General features: G+C 38.6%; 1 protein-coding gene across 2 annotated transcripts in view; it reads left to right on the forward strand.

Moving 5' to 3' along the window:
- Positions 1-521: 521 nt before the first annotated feature.
- The window catches only part of engase (endo-beta-N-acetylglucosaminidase), a 49882-nt gene continuing 33470 nt past the window's right edge, over positions 522-16933 (forward strand). The window contains exons 1-4 of one of the 2 annotated variants that reach the window (XM_055152665.1): positions 522-721; positions 4778-4854; positions 7630-7831; positions 10491-10639. In XM_055152665.1, the coding sequence (XP_055008640.1) occupies positions 612-721; positions 4778-4854; positions 7630-7831; positions 10491-10639 (538 nt within the window). In that variant the 5' untranslated portion in view covers positions 522-611. The remainder of the gene's footprint in view (positions 722-4777; positions 4855-7629; positions 7832-10490; positions 10640-16933) is intronic. The other variant, XM_055152666.1, reaches the window with a different exon arrangement.

Consider the following 16933-nt stretch of genomic DNA (forward strand, 5'->3'; position numbering starts at 1 on the left):
CCGTACTACCGGAAGTGTCAGGGCGGATGTTTAAACTGAATCAATTTGAATAAAAAGTGATACAGAACAAAGATTAAAGAAAAAAAAACAACAACGAACAAACAAACAAACAAACAAAAAAAAAGGAATATTTATTTTATTTTATTTAATTTTCGCGGCGCTTTTATTGTGAAATCCGTACTACCGGAAGTGTCGGGGCGGATGTTTAAACTGAATCAATTTGGGAAAAAAAGTAATACAGAAGAAAGATTAAACAAAAAAAACAAAACAAAAAAAAACATTTATTTTATTTTATTTATTTTATTTTATTTCATTTTCTCGGCGCTTTTATTGTGAAATCCGTACTACCGAAAGTGTCGGGGCGGATGTTTAAACTGAATCAGTTTGAATAAAAAGTGACACAGAAGAAAGATTAAACAAAACAAAACAAAACAAAAAAATAACATTTATTTTATTTTATTTATTTTATTTTATTTTCTCGGCGCTTTTATTGTGAAAGTCGTACTACCGGAAGTGTCGGGGCGGTGCAGCTGCGTCCTTTTTCATTCAGTCACAGTCAGTCGTGTTTGCAGAGTTTTTATTAAATGAACACTGCACTTTAGAGCAATAAAATGTCGCAGCAGGTGCAAGAACAAGAACAAGTTCATCCGCGAAAGAAACGACAAGAAGAAAACGAGGAAAATGGCGTCGGGGCGAAAAGAAACAAAAGTGAAACTAGCAGGTTGGTTGTATTACACTTTTATACACTGTTCTGAAGTAGCTAATGCAGCATGTGGAGATTAAAACACACACTTTTACAAATTCTGTTTATGTACTTATATTATTTTAATGCTCTATTGCTTTAATATATGTTGTAGTCATTAGTTAAACTGAACTGAAATAAAAATTTTGTTATATTGACTTTTAAAATCAAAATTCCCTTTATTTACAGCAGTCTATATTTATATTTTATTATTTATAACAGTCTATTCTTTCTTAAACTTAAACTATACTTAAACTACTGTGTGGAAATATGGAGGAATACTCATAAATTAAATATTAATACATTTTTATACTCTAAAAGAAGGTTATTAGGATTATTAATCATGCGAATTACTGTGTACCAACAAATCCTCTTTTTGTTAAACTAAAAATACTTTTTAGTTTAACATTTTTTTTATGTTGTAGACAGCTGTAGTGATGAACAAGACCTAAAATCTTATGCTCCCTCCTTGTTTACAGGAGTTATTTGAGCAGAGAGAGAGTCAGTATAAGTTTAGAAGCACAAGCATCTTTAAAAAAATGAAGATAAGAACTAAAAAAAAGTGATTGTATTTCTGTTCGAGGGGTTAGTGTGTGAAACAATGTGAGTGATGGTGATTTTAAAAAGTCTAACACTGTAAAAGCCTTTAAAAAAAACAGTATAAGCGTTATGTTTTGAAAGATATAGAGCTCAGAAATGAATGAATTATGCATAAATTTAGTTTGTTTTAATTTATATTTTGTCTTTTATATTTATAGTAAGTCGTAAGTGAAAATGTAAATGCAAACTTGCTGTTCATGCGCTGCTTTTCTTTCTTGGAATACTGTCATTGTTTAAAAGTGTTTGGCGTTATATGTAGGGGTGTGTAAAAATATCAAAATATCGATATATCGTATCATTTAATGTGATGATACAGTATTGATATCGTAGGCTGCTGTATCGATATATTGCCAAGAATATATTTTGGTATGTTTTACTAAATAATTTTGTTACAGAGCTACAGTTTTGTTGCTTGTTTAGAGGAAGGAAACTTGTTTATGTGACACATTTGTCATTTTCACTATTTTGATGATTAAAATGTTTGTGTTTCATATGAACTTTGCACAAGAAGAAGTGGTTTAACAAAGACTTTTAGTGTCACAGCCATGATTTAGCCTTTATTTTTTTATTGAACCGTATCGAATCGATTTGAAATATATCGTATCGAATCAAAAGTGCTCTGTATTGAGGTATGTATCGTATTGGTAACTTTTTAATGATACCCAGAACTAATTATATGTACTTTTTACTTCAGCCTGAACACTTTGGGTCATGATTTATGGGGTTGTATGTTTTGTTTTGTTTTGTAGTGCTGCAAAATGACAGAATAAACTACTATTACTACTACTACTGCTACTACTACTAAATTTAGCAGGACTGTTTATGTTTAATATTTTTAGTTTTCTAATTCTGAAGCAGTTTGTTTTGAAAATACTTGTACCGATATATATTATCTTGATATTTAACCCAACTTGCCTGTCAAAAAATATTTAGAAATATTGTTGTTACTGTCTTTACTAGGGCTGGGTATCATTCAGAAGTTACTGATACGATACATACCTCGATACAGTGAGCTTACGATTCGATACGATATATTTCAAATTGATTCGATACAGTTCAGATAAAAAATAAAGGCTAAATCATGGCTGTGATATTAAAAGTCTTTGTTAAATCACTTTCTGATGTAAAGTTCATATGAAACACAAAATTTTTTATCACCAAAACAGTGAAAATGTCAAATGTGTCGCATAAACGAGTTTCCTTCCAGTAAACAAACAACAAAACTGTAGCTCTGTAACAAAATAATTTAGTAAAATACACCAAAAAATACTCTCGGCGATATAAATCGATACAGCAGCCCACTATATCGATACTGTATCACATTAAACGATACGATATATTGATATTTCAATATTTTTGCACACCCCTACTCTTTACTGTGTAGCTTTTCTGGTAGGGTTTTACTCTGAGCTTGTCTCCAGGAAGATGTGATGCTTTACCAGGAATGTTCCAGTATGGCGATAGACTTACTAAAGTGTCAAAATCGAGTTCAGTACTGAGGATTTGACTCAATACTAAATACCAATTCCAATTCCAACACCACAATGATAATAGAAACACTCTTTCTGATGCAATTTTCAACACTAAATGGTAGTACTTTGTTTTCTATTCCCATGTGTCCTTATATTTGTGTAATTCCTCAGTGGAAATGACTCTCAGAATCAGTTTTGGCAAGTTTAGATGTCTTTATTTATTTTAGTTATTTGATTCGTATAATTTCAATGTCAGTGTATAGTTGGTATATTTTCAAAACAAAATAATCAGTGTAGGTTTCGTTGTGGTCCAAGGGCAGTATCAATACCTGCTTAAATGAAGATCTAGTTTCGATACTAGTTTTAGAATCAATTAGTATCTGATCTTTTGATTTTTGACCACCGTACTTGTTCTGACACAGCTCAAAATCATCATCAAAGGTTCATTTCTGTCCCGTGAATGTGACTTTTTTCAGTATCGATACCAGCTCAAATGAGGATCTACTTTCGATACTAGTTTTAGAATGGATTAGTATCTGATTTTCGATATTTTGACCACCGTACTTGTTCTGATACAACTCAAAATCATCATCATGGGTTCATTTCTGTCCTGTAAATGTGATTTTTTTCATTATCGATACTAACTCAAATGAGGATCTAGTTTCGATACTAGTTTGAGAATCGATTAGTATCCGATTTTTGATATTTTTGAGCACCGTATTTGTTCTGATACAGCTCAAAATCATCATCAAAGGTTCATTTCTGTCCCGTGAATGTGAGTTTTTTGAGTATTGATACCAGCTCAAACGAAGATCTAGTTTTAGAATCGATTAGTATGTGATTTTCGATATTTTTGACCATCATAGTTGTTCTGATACAGCTCAAAATCATCATCAAAGGTTCATTTCTGTCCCGTGAATGTGAGTTTTTTGAGTATTGATACCAGCTCAATCGAAGATCTAGTTTTAGAATCGATTAGTATGTGATTTTCGATATTTTTGACCATCATAGTTGTTCTGATACAGCTCAAAATCATCATCAGAGGTTCATTTCAGTCCCGTGAATCTGTCTTTTTCAGTATTGATACCAGCTCAAATGAAGATCTAGTTTCGATACTAGTTTTAGAATCAATTAGTATCTGATCTTTGATATTTTTGACCACCGTACTTGTTCTGATACAGCTCAAAATCATCATCAAAGGTTCATTTCTGTCCCGTGAATGTGACTTTTTTCAGTATCGATACCAGCTCAAATGAGGATCTACTTTCGATACTAGTTTTAGAATCGATTAGTATCTGATTTTCGATATTTTGACCACCGTACTTGTTCTGATACAACTCAAAATCATCATCATGGGTTAATTTCTGTCCTGTAAATGTGATTTTTTTCATTATCGATACTAACTCAAATGAGGATCTAGTTTCGATACTAGTTTGAGAATCGATTAGTACCCGATTTTTGATATTTTTGAGCACCGTATTTGTTCTGATACAGCTCAAAATCATCATCAAAGGTTCATTTCTGTCCCGTGAATGTGAGTTTTTTGAGTATTGATACCAGCTCAATCGAAGATCTAGTTTTAGAATCGATTAGTATGTGATTTTCGATATTTTTGACCATCGTACTTGTTCTGATACAGCTCAAAATCATCATCAGAGGTTCATTTCAGTCCCGTGAATCTGTCTTTTTCAGTATCGATACCAGCTCAAATGAAGATCTAGTTTCGATACTAGTTTTAGAATCAATTAGTATCTGATTTTTTGATATTTTTGACCACTGTACTTTAAGTTGTACAAAGTTAAAGTCAAAATCCGGTCATAGAAAGTCCCTGCAAAAGTGTAGTTCCCCCCATCTCGACCATAATGTCTGTGTGTGTGTGTGTGTGTGTGTACTTTGGCATTTCCAGTACCGCATCAATCATCATCATCCTATATTTGGATCTAATGCTTGTATTTCTGTGCAGGGAGTCATGCCTGGACCAGCCCATGGACTCCGGCAGCGTCCATGAAGTGGTCAAGTACGGTGACTCACATCTCCCAGGTGGGTCCCGTCATCGCGCTCTATTTCCAGTGCACCACACATACAAATTCATGTACACAAATGGGTTGCTATATTTCGCGTCCACGCCCAAGTTAACCCCAAAGCCCTGGAAAAATATTTGTAATGTCCATAGCGTCCATGTCGAGTTTCTAACAACATCGTACAGGGCATTCGAGGTGCTTCAAGGAGCAACTTTTAATAAAATTGTACTTCTCTGAGCAAATCTTAAGTGACAAAAGCTTTATGTTACAATATGAAATCTGAAGAAAAAAGATTTGAACATTTACGTATGGTGGGGAGGCTCACGATTAAAGATGCAACAATATCCAAATCTCTCGGTACGATGTTTTCACGATATACATCTCACGGTACGATATTTGTTGTGATATTTGGTGAATACGGAAGCCGAGAGGGGTCACAACAAACGCAAACGCCGCGACAAATACAAATGCGACAACACAACAAAAAGCCACAACAAACCAAAAAAAGCCACAACACACCAAAAAAAGCCACAACGGAAATGACCGCGGGACTCTATTTTAATGCAAACGCCGCAACAAATGCAAACGCCACAACACAAACAGAAATGCCACAACACATTAAAAAGCCGCAACACATCAAAAAAGCCACGACAAACCAAAAAAAGCCACAACACACCAAAAAAAGCCACAACAAAAAAAAAAAATACACAACACATCAAAAAAAGCCACAACAAACCAAAAAAAAGCCACGACACCAAAAAAAGCCACAGCGGAAGTGACCGCGGGACTCTATTTTCTGACGGACCGATCAAACGGCAAGTGAAGAAGAAGAACTACAACGTGAAACGACTAATGATAAAACAAAAAATTACTTTTACTTACGTTTCCAACTTCTCCGTTTCTTTACTTTTCACGTTGTAGTTCTTCTTCTTCACTTGCCGCTTGATCGGTCCGTCGGAAAACAGAGTCCCGCGGTCACTTTCGTTGTGGCTTTTTTGTGGTGTGTTGTGGCTTTTTGTTGCGTTGTCGCATTTGTATTTGTTGCGGCGTTTGCGTTTGCTGTGACCCCTCTCGGCTTCCGTCTAACAAAACTGTTAATATGCTACTTTTAACTCTTAAAATGCCTTGACAAGACTTAATCCAAAGAACTAAGACTTAAAAGTGTTAGAACTGTTATTTCTTCTTGTAGTTTACACTGAAATGGAGCAAAGGATCATGGTCGATGTAGTTCCCTCTGTCTTTTTTTAACTATTACTGCGCCATAACTCTTCATTTGAACAAAAACACTTGTAATTCGATATATTGTGATGGTCCACGATATTATTGTGAGAACTCTGACGATACGATATCACGATGTTTCGGTTATTGTTACATCCCTAATGTTAACAGTTAGATAGTGTAATGAGTCCAACAGCTGTCCTTGTGTTTTTTATTATTCTTGCAAGAATAAGGGAAGGAGTTACAGCTCAACAGCCCAAGTACACTGCTTTTAAACCCTCGCATTTCCTTGGGCTGCACCTCAAAGAAAAAAAAAAAAGAGATCAGGAGAATACACAGAAGCACAGGAATATTAGGGAGTATAGATCAGATGCTCAAAGCTTAATCATCAGCTGGTTGGTACGTGATTAAAAGTAAGGTTATAATGACATCTGGAAATGACTAAAATAAGAAATATGCACAGTTTCCGTAAAAATAGTTAATAGTTTTCAAGTTAACAGCTCCCTTTTACTTTAAATTCAGTAACGATTGGTAATTCCAGGGCTGAAATTATCCAAACGGTTCTAGTGAAGGTGTGTGGAGTTTAAAAACACGGTGCAGCGCTTCCTGTATTACCACATGACATCACAAGGTGGAACAGTGTTTTCCTTTTGAGAGAGCGCAGCCTGATAATGCAGGGTTTGCTTTTTAAACATGTGTGAATGAAACAAAATACGACCGTGATGAGTAAAACGGGTGTTTATTGCTCCAAAAAAAACCTGTAACTTGGGCTTTTACTGTCTTCTGCTTGTTTCCATGGCGATAGGTAAGTATAATCAGTGTTGGGAAGGTGACTTTTAAAATGTAATCCCCTACAGATTACAGATTACATACCCCAAAATGTAGTTTGTAACGTAATCCATTAAATTACTTAAAGTGAGTAACGTAATCTGAATACTTTGGATTACTTGATTTGCTGTAGAGAAGCAAAGACGAGGAAATCTTCACATAAGATGTTTTGTCTGATAAAAGAAAATAAAAAAAACAGACGTTACTGAACCAAATAAAAAATATTATTGATAGAAGAGGAGGAGACACGGTCCATGGAGCATGATTTAGTCCTGTTAAATCCTGTTTTAGACCTGGGTTTAGTCCTGGTTTAGACCTGGTTTAGACCTGGTTTAGTCCTGGTTTAGTCCTGGTTTTAGACCTGAGTTTAGACCTGGTTTTAGACCTGGTTTGGACCTGGTTCAGTGTCCGGCAATGAGTGGAATATCATGGAAAAAAAAAAAAAATGGATATAACCCAAAATGTGAAAACAGGAAAATACCGCTGTGTAATCCATTTATTTCAACAAAGTAACTGTAATCCAATTACCACTCACTGAAACAGTAACTGTAACTGAATACAGTTACTCATAATTTGTACTCTGATTATGTAACTCCGGTACATGTAATCTGTTACTACCCAACACTGAGTATAATGCCGTTCTGTGAAGCATTACAGGCCAAGATTTGCAGTCGCTTCCCTTGAAAGCTCCACACAGATCTCTCCATTCCTCTCGCTCACCACGTGGTTTGTTGTGATTCTGCGACAGACAAATGCTACGACCCGGACACCACGGAGCCCATCATCGGGGGTCTGCACACGCTGGAGGAGCTGCTGTCCTGGAAGAGGAGCGAGGCCCACCCCTTCAACGTGTCCACTGTCCCCCTGTGCCCCCGAGACCCGCCCCTGTCCCGCTCCCCTGCGAGGACTCTGATCTCCCACGACATGATGGGCGGGTACTTGGACGACAGGTACGGCGAATATTCTTGAGTAGTTAGTCTGCGTTTCAGATGACGTTACAACATTTTATACAGCACTAATATTTAATAGAGATGGGGGTAGCTAAAATTTATATTTTAATATATAAAAATACAGGTTTCTGCTAGAATATGGCAAGTTAATGATTCTAGTCACTAGGGATGGGCATGATTAATCGATTAATCGTTAATTGATCATTAAGAATTTCAACTATTATGTTAATTTTAATCGACAAACCGAATGTAGGTTGATGTGCGTAGCCTGACCAAACAGGTCTGTACATGTGTCTCTGCATCAGAAGGAGCGAGACACAAACAGAAACAGTTGGTCAGTCTGCAACGTACCGAAGCACAAATGCATATTTAACGATGACTTGTACAAGAAATTTCAGGCTTTCCGTTGCGTTGGGGACAAGTGTGAGGCCATGTGCACAGTGAACAAAGCAGGAACACATGTTTCGGTGTCCAGTGGGAAAAAGTTTTACCAGGAGAGAGTCGCTCAATGTCGATGACGAGTCCCCACCTCCCTCCCCCCGTACGGTGTCCTGGTTTTGACAAACACAAATATGTTCACACTAACCTGTATTCACCTGAGTCATGTCCTTTAATCCGACAGAAGTTGAACCACATCAGCGACACAAGAGCTGTAGTTTTATCTTCGCTTAGTTTATGCAATTTAGCGATGCGGTTTTAAGTTTTGTTTCTGTGAGAGTTGCGCAAAATTGAATTAAGCACATTATAATTTCAAACGGATTGATGTGGCTCTAGAGTCGTTACGGTTTATGTCGTAAAGTTGAATTTATTTATGCAGATTAGTCGTGCAGATAGTAATAATAATGATGATCATTTTAATATAAAAACGTTAATGATTAATCGATAATCAATCGTTAATTCTTCCGATGATTGATTAAGAAAATTTCATCGAATGTCCATCCCTACTAGTCACTAACAGAAATGATCAGGTTCAACATTTGTGAATTTACCTTTTGGAGATTTCAAAAAGTACAATGTGAGTAATAAGGAAAACTTGCTCTGGGGTCAAGAACCACCAGTTTATACTTTGCAGTGACGTCATGCAGGGGTTGTTCTACACGCATTCTCTATGGCAGAATGTTCAGCGGTTACCATGGTGAGACAGTGTGCACATTAGCCGACAGACAAAAGTTTTAAAGGGCCCATCTCATGCAAAATCAACTTTTCAGAGCTTTTTATTTTCTAAAAGTAATGTGTGCGCCTTGTATTTGTCGCTGAAGTGGTTTTTAGATTGATTCGGCATTTTTTTAACAAATTGCAGCGTATTTCTGCCACACTCCCACGTGACGACGAACTGAAAGCTGCTACAACGATGATGCGGCAGATTCACCCCGCATCAGCTGACAATTCCCACGTGAACATCTAAACAAAAGCGACAGCATAAGCTCATTGTTCTACACTGCAGTGTCGACGATATAATAATTTTATCTACTAGTGTTTATTAATACTTTACCAATCAGTAATGTTCATCTGATGCCGACGCGGTGCTCGAGCTTCGTGCACCTCAAAGTATGGAAGCCGAGAGGGGTCACAACAAACGCAAACGCCGCAACAAATACAAATGCGACAACACAACAAAAAAAGCTGCAACGGAAGTGACCGCGGGACTCTATTTTCCGACGGACCGATCAAGCGGCAAGTGAAGAAGAAGAACTACAATGTGAAAAGTAAAGGAACGGAGAAGTTGGAAACATAAGTAAAAGTAATTCATTGTTTTATCATTATTTGTTTCACGTCGTAGTTCTTCTTCTTCACTTGCCGCTCGATCGGTCCGTCGGAAAATAGAGTCCCGCGGTCACTTCCGTTGTGGCTTTTTGATGTGTTGGTGCATTTGCGTTGTGGCATTTGCGTTTGTGTTGTGGCGTTTGCATTAAAGTAGAGTCCTGCGGTCATTTCTGTTGTGGCTTTTTTTGGTGTGTTGTGGCTTTTTTGGTGTGTTGTGGCTTATTGTTGTGTTGTCACATTTGTATTTGTTGCGGCGTTTGCGTTTGTTGTGACCCCTCTCGGCTTCCGTATCAAAGTCCTCGTCCGATTCCGGGTCTAACACATGTGGCTGAATGCGCTGTATCTCCATGATGAATAAAAGTTTATTCTTGCCACTATCAGGGCGCACGTCTGTCTCCCCCTCCCTCCCTGAGATGGCGGAGGAAGGGCGGCTCACTCAGAGTCTACGTCACGTTCGGAGGGCGGAGCCTGTGCTTTCTCAGGACGGGCGGGGGGAGGAGCAATAGTCGGACTTTCATAGTTCCTGGTCTGTGACTGTCTCCAAGAAATCGGTAAGATTTCATAACTATTGTGTAATGGATGTTCCAAAACCCAAGTTGTGCTTGTTTACGTGCAGAAGATACAATGTGAAAAGAGTTATTTTGCATGAAATGGGCCCTTTAAGGTAGTCTGAAAACTCATGAAAAAATACAAAATGGATTTAAACAACAGATTTTCAGGAGCCTGTGATCAATGCAAGTGTTCATGGTCGAGTTTAGGAGTTTGATTAGATTAGGAGGAGTTAGGAGCTCAGTTAAAACTATAGAGACTCTACAGTGTTATGTTGTCACTTGAACAGCATTTCCAAAATAATTTAAGCAAGTTATCAAATGAAATTTCTTGGTGTTGTGTTGAGATTCTTACAGGGCACGGACTCGGCACAGCCTTACTCCTTCTACCACTGGCACCACATCGACATCTTCAACTACTTCACCCACAACATGGTGACCATCCCCCCGGCCGGTTGGACCAACGCCGGGCACAGGCACGGAGTTCTGGTTCTGGGTACGTGAAACCATGGTTCTCCCTCACCTCTCTTCTCTCCATGTTGTTCAAAACGTCCTACATTACACAAAATGGACACTTGTGAGCTTTAAGATACGTTATAATGTTGTTACCTCCTCAAAAACAAACCTGGAGCGGTGTTTTGTTCAGTCATACATATTTGAGTAACCCTCAGTTTACATCAAAGCGTAACAACATTTTAACCGGTCGGACAATTTACACTCCGACGGCCGTCATTACCCTACGCGTCACTCAAAATAGGTTGGAGTTCTAATTTCGCAGCATCAACACAAGCAGGAACAAGACAGGAAACAGCATGTGGTGTCAAAATAAATATGGATCGGAGGAACGAACCGAACAAGCGAGCGCAATGTGCCACTTCTAGACACAACTGAACAACTGAGTATATTTTTTAACAAAATCACAAACAAATACACTGTTATTGCCTTTGTCTTTGCATGACTTCTTATTTTAAGCTCATGATACAAAGGCAGAGCACAGGAACTGAGAGAGAAGGGTCAAAGGGCAATTTTGAGCTCAATATTTTTCACAATATTTATTCACATGATAAAGGAGGTCTCAAATTAGCCTGATTCATCAGCCAGTTTCACTTTGTAGAAACTGTCTGACCTCGCAGCATTATGATTTGTTCACTTGACGGTAGGCGGGTACATTTTTTAAATTTAACCAATCGCTGCTATTTGGTCGTGTCGTATGTAATGGACCAAATCCCAAATAGGAAGAAGGACAATAACGTCTTTCCCCTTGATGAAATTCACCAAACATTCTCTTTGTTCCGGCTTTAAATCCTCGATCTCGGGAATCGTTGCCAACACAGAATGTCTGTCTTCGTCTACATCCATCTCAACGCTTTGTTTACTGTTGCGCTGTTCGACAAAAGGAACCCAGACAGATGCGACGAGTTTGAAGTCATGACTTCACTGCGAACACGCTGACAATCCAGCGGTCCCAGACAGCACCGTCCCTACTAGAGATGGGCATTCGATGAAATTTTCTTAATCGATCTTCGGAAGAATTAATTATCGATTATCGATTAATCATTAACGTGTAACGTATTAAAATGATCATCATTATTATTACTATCTGCACTGCTAATCTGCATAAATACATTCAACTTTACGACATATAAACCGTAACGACTCAAGAGCCACATCAATCCATTTTAGATTATATTGTGTTTAATTCAGTTTAGCGCAACTCTCACAGAAACGAAACTTAAAACCGCATCACTAATTTGCATAAACTAAGTGAAGATAAAACTACAGCTCTTGTGTCACTGATGTGGTTCAATTTCTGTCGGATTAAAAGACATGACTCAGGTGAATACAGGTCAGTGTGACCAGATTTGCGTTTGTCAAAACCAGGACACCGTACGGGGGGAGGGAGGTGGGGACTCGTCATCGACATTGAGCGACTCTCACCTGGTAAAACTTTTTCCCACTGGACACCGAAACATATGTTCCTGCTTTATACACTGTGCACATGGACTCACACTTGTCCCGAACGCAACGGAAAGTGTGGAATTTCTTGTACAAATCATTGTTAAATACACATTTGTGCTTCGGTTCGTTACAGACTGACCGAATGTTTGTGTCTCGCTCCTTCTGATGCAGAGACACATGTACACACCTGTTTGGTCACACTACGCACAGCAACCTACATTCGGTTTGTCGATTAAAATTAACGTAATCGATGAAATTCTTAATGATCAATTATCGATTAATCATGCCCATCCCTAGTCCCTACACGCCACAACTGAACAAAGCCCAGAGTCACCGTGAACGCCACAAACAAACAAAACCACTCACCCATCCAACTGTTGTGTTTCCTTTAAAGTCCGGTGCAGTTTATTTGTGAAAAAAGTTCGAAAATAGACCATTTAATTTTTATAATCCAGAGCGCCCTATAGTGTGGGAAATACGGTACATAAACAAGTGTTTAAGTGTGAGAATAGACAGAGACCGGTGTCACAGGAGCAGTTCTGTCTTTGGTGTAAATTTACGTTTTTAAAAGTTTGTCCGTATGCACAGTAGTAGTCTCTCTGTGTCGTCAAAGCTCAAAATGCCCTGTTCCACTTTGTGATGTCACGAAGTGGTAGTTTTGAAGTTAACGACATAACCTTTTGCCTTTAGTTCTGTAGAGATCGGCAAGGGTTGAAATTATTGCAAATGATTCTAGTGAAGGTGTGTGGAGTTTAAAAACACAGAGGAGCACTTCCTGTATCACCACATGATGACGTCACAAGGCAGAACAGAGTGTTTTCTGTTTGAAAGAAGAACCTGTATGTGTAATATGGGCCCTTTAATGTACATATACGACTTGTTTTCATGATTTTTCGAATTCCAACTTGGTTTGGTGGACATTATCTGTGGTCAATATTTATCAGAGTTTTACATCAGTTAAGTTGCAGTTTTTGGTTGAAAAAAAAAAAGAAAAACAAAAATACAGTTGAATTCTAAAACAGAATTGGTGATTTTAAGATTCTAGATTGATGTCAACATTGTGTTTTGCATTGAAATCTCCAAAAGGTCAATTCATAAATGCTGATTTTTGATCTATAGACAGTGTTGGGAAGGTGACTTTTAAAATGTAATCCCCTACAGATTACAGATTACATATCCCAAAATGTAGTTTGTAACGTAATCCATTAAAATACTTAAAGTGAGTAATGTAATCTGAATACTTTGGATTACTTGATTTGCTGTAGAGCAACAAAGACGAGGAGATCTTCACAGTCTGATAAAAGACAAAAAAACCCAGTCTTTACTTAACTGTATTAAAAATATTACTGATAGAAGATGAGGAACCACGGTCCACGCAGCATGATTTAGTCCTGTTAAATCCTGTTTTAGACCTGGTTTAGTCTTGGTTTAGTCCTGGTTTAGACCTGGTTTAGTTCTGGTTTAGACCTGGTTTTAGACCTGGTTTAGACCTGGTTTGGACCTGGTTTTAGTCCTGCTTTTGTCCTGGTTTAGTCCTGCTTTAGACCTGGTTTTAGACCTGGTTTAGACCTGGTTTGGATCTGGTTTTAGTCCTGCTTTTGTCTTGGTTTAGTCCTGGTTTAGACCTGGTTTAGTCCTGGTTTAGACCTAGTTTAGACCTGGTTTTAGACCTGGTTTAGAGCTGGTTTGGACCTGGTTTTAGTCCTGCTTTTGTCCTGGTTTAGTCCTGGTTTAGTCATGGTTTAGACCTAGTTTAGACCTGGTTTAGACCTGGTTTGGACCTGGATTTAGTCCTGCTTTTGTCCTGGTTTAGACCTGGTTTTAGACCTTGTTTAGACCTGGTTTTAGACCTGGTTTAGACCTGGTTTGGACCTGGGTTTAGACCTGGTTTGGACCTGGTTTTAGACCTGGTTTTAGACCTGGTTTTAGACCTGGTTTAGTATCCGGCAATGAGTGGAATTACTGGGGGGAAAAAGGGAATACCCCGAAATGTGAAAACAGGAAAATCTCACTGAAACAGTAACTGTAACTGAATACAGTTACTCATAATTTGTACTCTGATTACGTAACTCTGGTACATGTAATCTGTTACTCCCCAACACTGTCTATAGAATGATGCAATGTCATCTGAAAATTCCAACTAAAAGGCAAAAACAGTTTACTTACAAGGAAGGCATTTTTTTCCGGCAGATGAAACACTGACTTTACAAAAAAAGGTGTGGTAATTTATACTTATTAGTTTAATCATAACTATTATATAATATGGGCAAGTTATGGCTCTTGTTTCCTTTATGGTTGCTAGGTAACGGTTAACAGAAATTACCTCTGCGTTTGTCATATTGTCTCAAAACTAGGTCAGATTTTAAAGGGCCTATGTTACACATTTTTTCTGATCTATGTGTTACAGATCTTTAGGCACAAAAACGACTCCGTTCTCTTCCACAGGGGATATTTATTACAAAGCCACACACAATTTTTTTTTAAATCGGCTGTAACAGTCCCCGCTCCCATACCGTGCCTAGCCGCGGTCCAAAACAAAAAACACACGTCAGTCTAGTTCAAGGCACGTACCAAGAAACTGTGCGGGGCGTTCAAATACATCTCGCAAAAACAACAACAATCAGAATTCAAAACAACAAGAACAATCAGAATTCAAAACAACAAGAACAAGGGTACACTAATTCATCACAATCATGCGTAACTGTAAAGTCATTAATCAAGTCTCTCACACTCTCCCCCACTATTAGATGTCGTCCCGACACAAAATAAACGTACCTTCTTAAGATAAAATTTTACCTTCCCTTTATTATCAAATGATATGAAATGGACATTTTACAAAGGTTCCCCCTTTTTATTTGTTTTTAAAAGTTACCCACAACTACCGTGCACTGTAGTCATGTGTACCCCTGAATATCGTTCAGTCTTAGTTATCCGTCCCATAGGTAATTGTACCCAAATCCATATCCAGAGACCCAATTTGAAGCAGAAAATGCTTTCTTACATGTTCCAAAAGAAAACATTTCTTTTCCACAGTACATAGTCGGCCATCAGTTCCTATGTCAATTCAATGTCAAAAGATTTATCCAGTACATTTGGTACAGTCTTATGGGGAAGTTTATGCTGTTTTTTTTTTTTTTTTTTTTTTTTTTTTTTTTTACCAAGGCCGCCAATAACTATTAACATTTAACTCTTGAGCGGCTACTGCCCTCTCAGTGAAACTTGGCTGTCCCAATGTATTGTATGCTAAAATCTGCGGTTTCTTTCTCTGTCTCCGTGGATACACATTGATCCCTTCCGTTTCCCCAGCAGAACCGACATCTGAACAATTGTCCACATCTCCCTTATCCCTGGCATCCACATTCTCCTCGGCTACCCCAAGTGTCATAGAGTCTTCCTGCTTATTCTCAGTCTCCCATAGAGGCTCATCCCGCACTGGGATGTCCCCATCCATCCGCGGGATGAACTCTGCAGCAGCCGGATTCAGCTCCAGTGCACCCCAAGGCTCGGGAGTGGGCCACGAGAACACCACACCAGACAAATCCTCCTCAGATTCCTCCCCGCTGTCTGTACACTCTGCCCGAGTCCCCCGTGCCATGTTCCTTTTTCTAAAATGTCTTTTCCTTGTTTTTGTCTCAAGTTCAGTCTGATTTTCATCTGAGGTGAGTGGGAGGAAATCACAGGGTAATAGCATGTTCCTGTGCAACACTCTTGTCCTTCCTTTGCCATTTTCTGGCTCCAACTCGAACACAGGACTGTCTTCACCTTTTTGCCGTGTTATGACATAAATGTTGTCTTCCCAATAGGAGCGGATTTTTCCTGGCCCTCCCTTTTCAGTCACATTTCTCACTAGAACACGGCTCCCTACTTGCAACGGTGGACCATAGACTCTTCTGTCATACTGTGTTTTACCTCGAACAGCTGATTTGGCTGCATTTCTGGAGGCGATGTTGTATGCTTCACTCATTCTTTGTTTCCACTTGTCCACATAGTCCTGGTAGGTACTGGAGCTGCCCTCCTGCTCGATACCAAACAGAAGATCCACTGGAAGCCTTGGTAGCCTGCCAAATAATAAGTAAAATGGAGAATAACCAGTGGACTCGTTAACAGTGCAGTTGTAGGCATGGATGATTTTGGGAAGGTGGCTTTTCCAGTCTGTTTTCTGTTCCTCAGTTAGTGTCCTTAGCATAGAGAGAAGAGTCCTATTAAACCTTTCTGTCTGCCCATTTCCTTGTGGATGATACGGACTTGTATGTGACCCCTTGATACCGGACAGTTCTTTCAAATGGTGTAATAGTCTATTTTCGAACTCCCTCCCTAAATCGTGATGAAGTTTTTCTGGAAAGCCAAACCTAAGGCAAAAATCATTAAACAGTCTGTCTGCCACAGTCTTTGCAGATTTGTTAGTTGTTGCATATGCTTGAGCAAAGCGAGTATAATGGTCCATGACCACAAGAATATACTCACAACCACCCTTACATTGCTCAAGGTGCAGAAAATCTACCGACACTAGTTGGAATGGGTGAGTACTTTCAATGTTTTGTAATGGGGCACGTGTTTGTCTATTTGGTTTTCTTTTCTTTAAGCACTCACAAACATTCATGACAAAATGCTCAATGTCTCTTTGCATTTTGGGCCAAAAGAAACGATCTCTAATAAGATGGAGTGTCCTTTCCGAGCCCAAGTGGCCCATTTGTTTGTGTAGTTCATTTAGGACAAGAGGGTGGTACACTGCAGGGAGAACCAGTTGGTTTTTGAGCTGAGTTTTTCTGAACAGAGTCCCATCCTCCCTGATGTGAAGCTTGCCCCACTCTCTGACCAATGCCTTAAACTC

Source organism: Boleophthalmus pectinirostris, unplaced genomic scaffold, assembly GCF_026225935.1.
Source record: "Boleophthalmus pectinirostris isolate CB_2022bp ecotype Guang Dong unplaced genomic scaffold, ASM2622593v1 HiC_scaffold_17, whole genome shotgun sequence".
In the NCBI taxonomy this organism is placed as follows: Eukaryota; Metazoa; Chordata; class Actinopteri; order Gobiiformes; family Gobiidae; genus Boleophthalmus; species Boleophthalmus pectinirostris.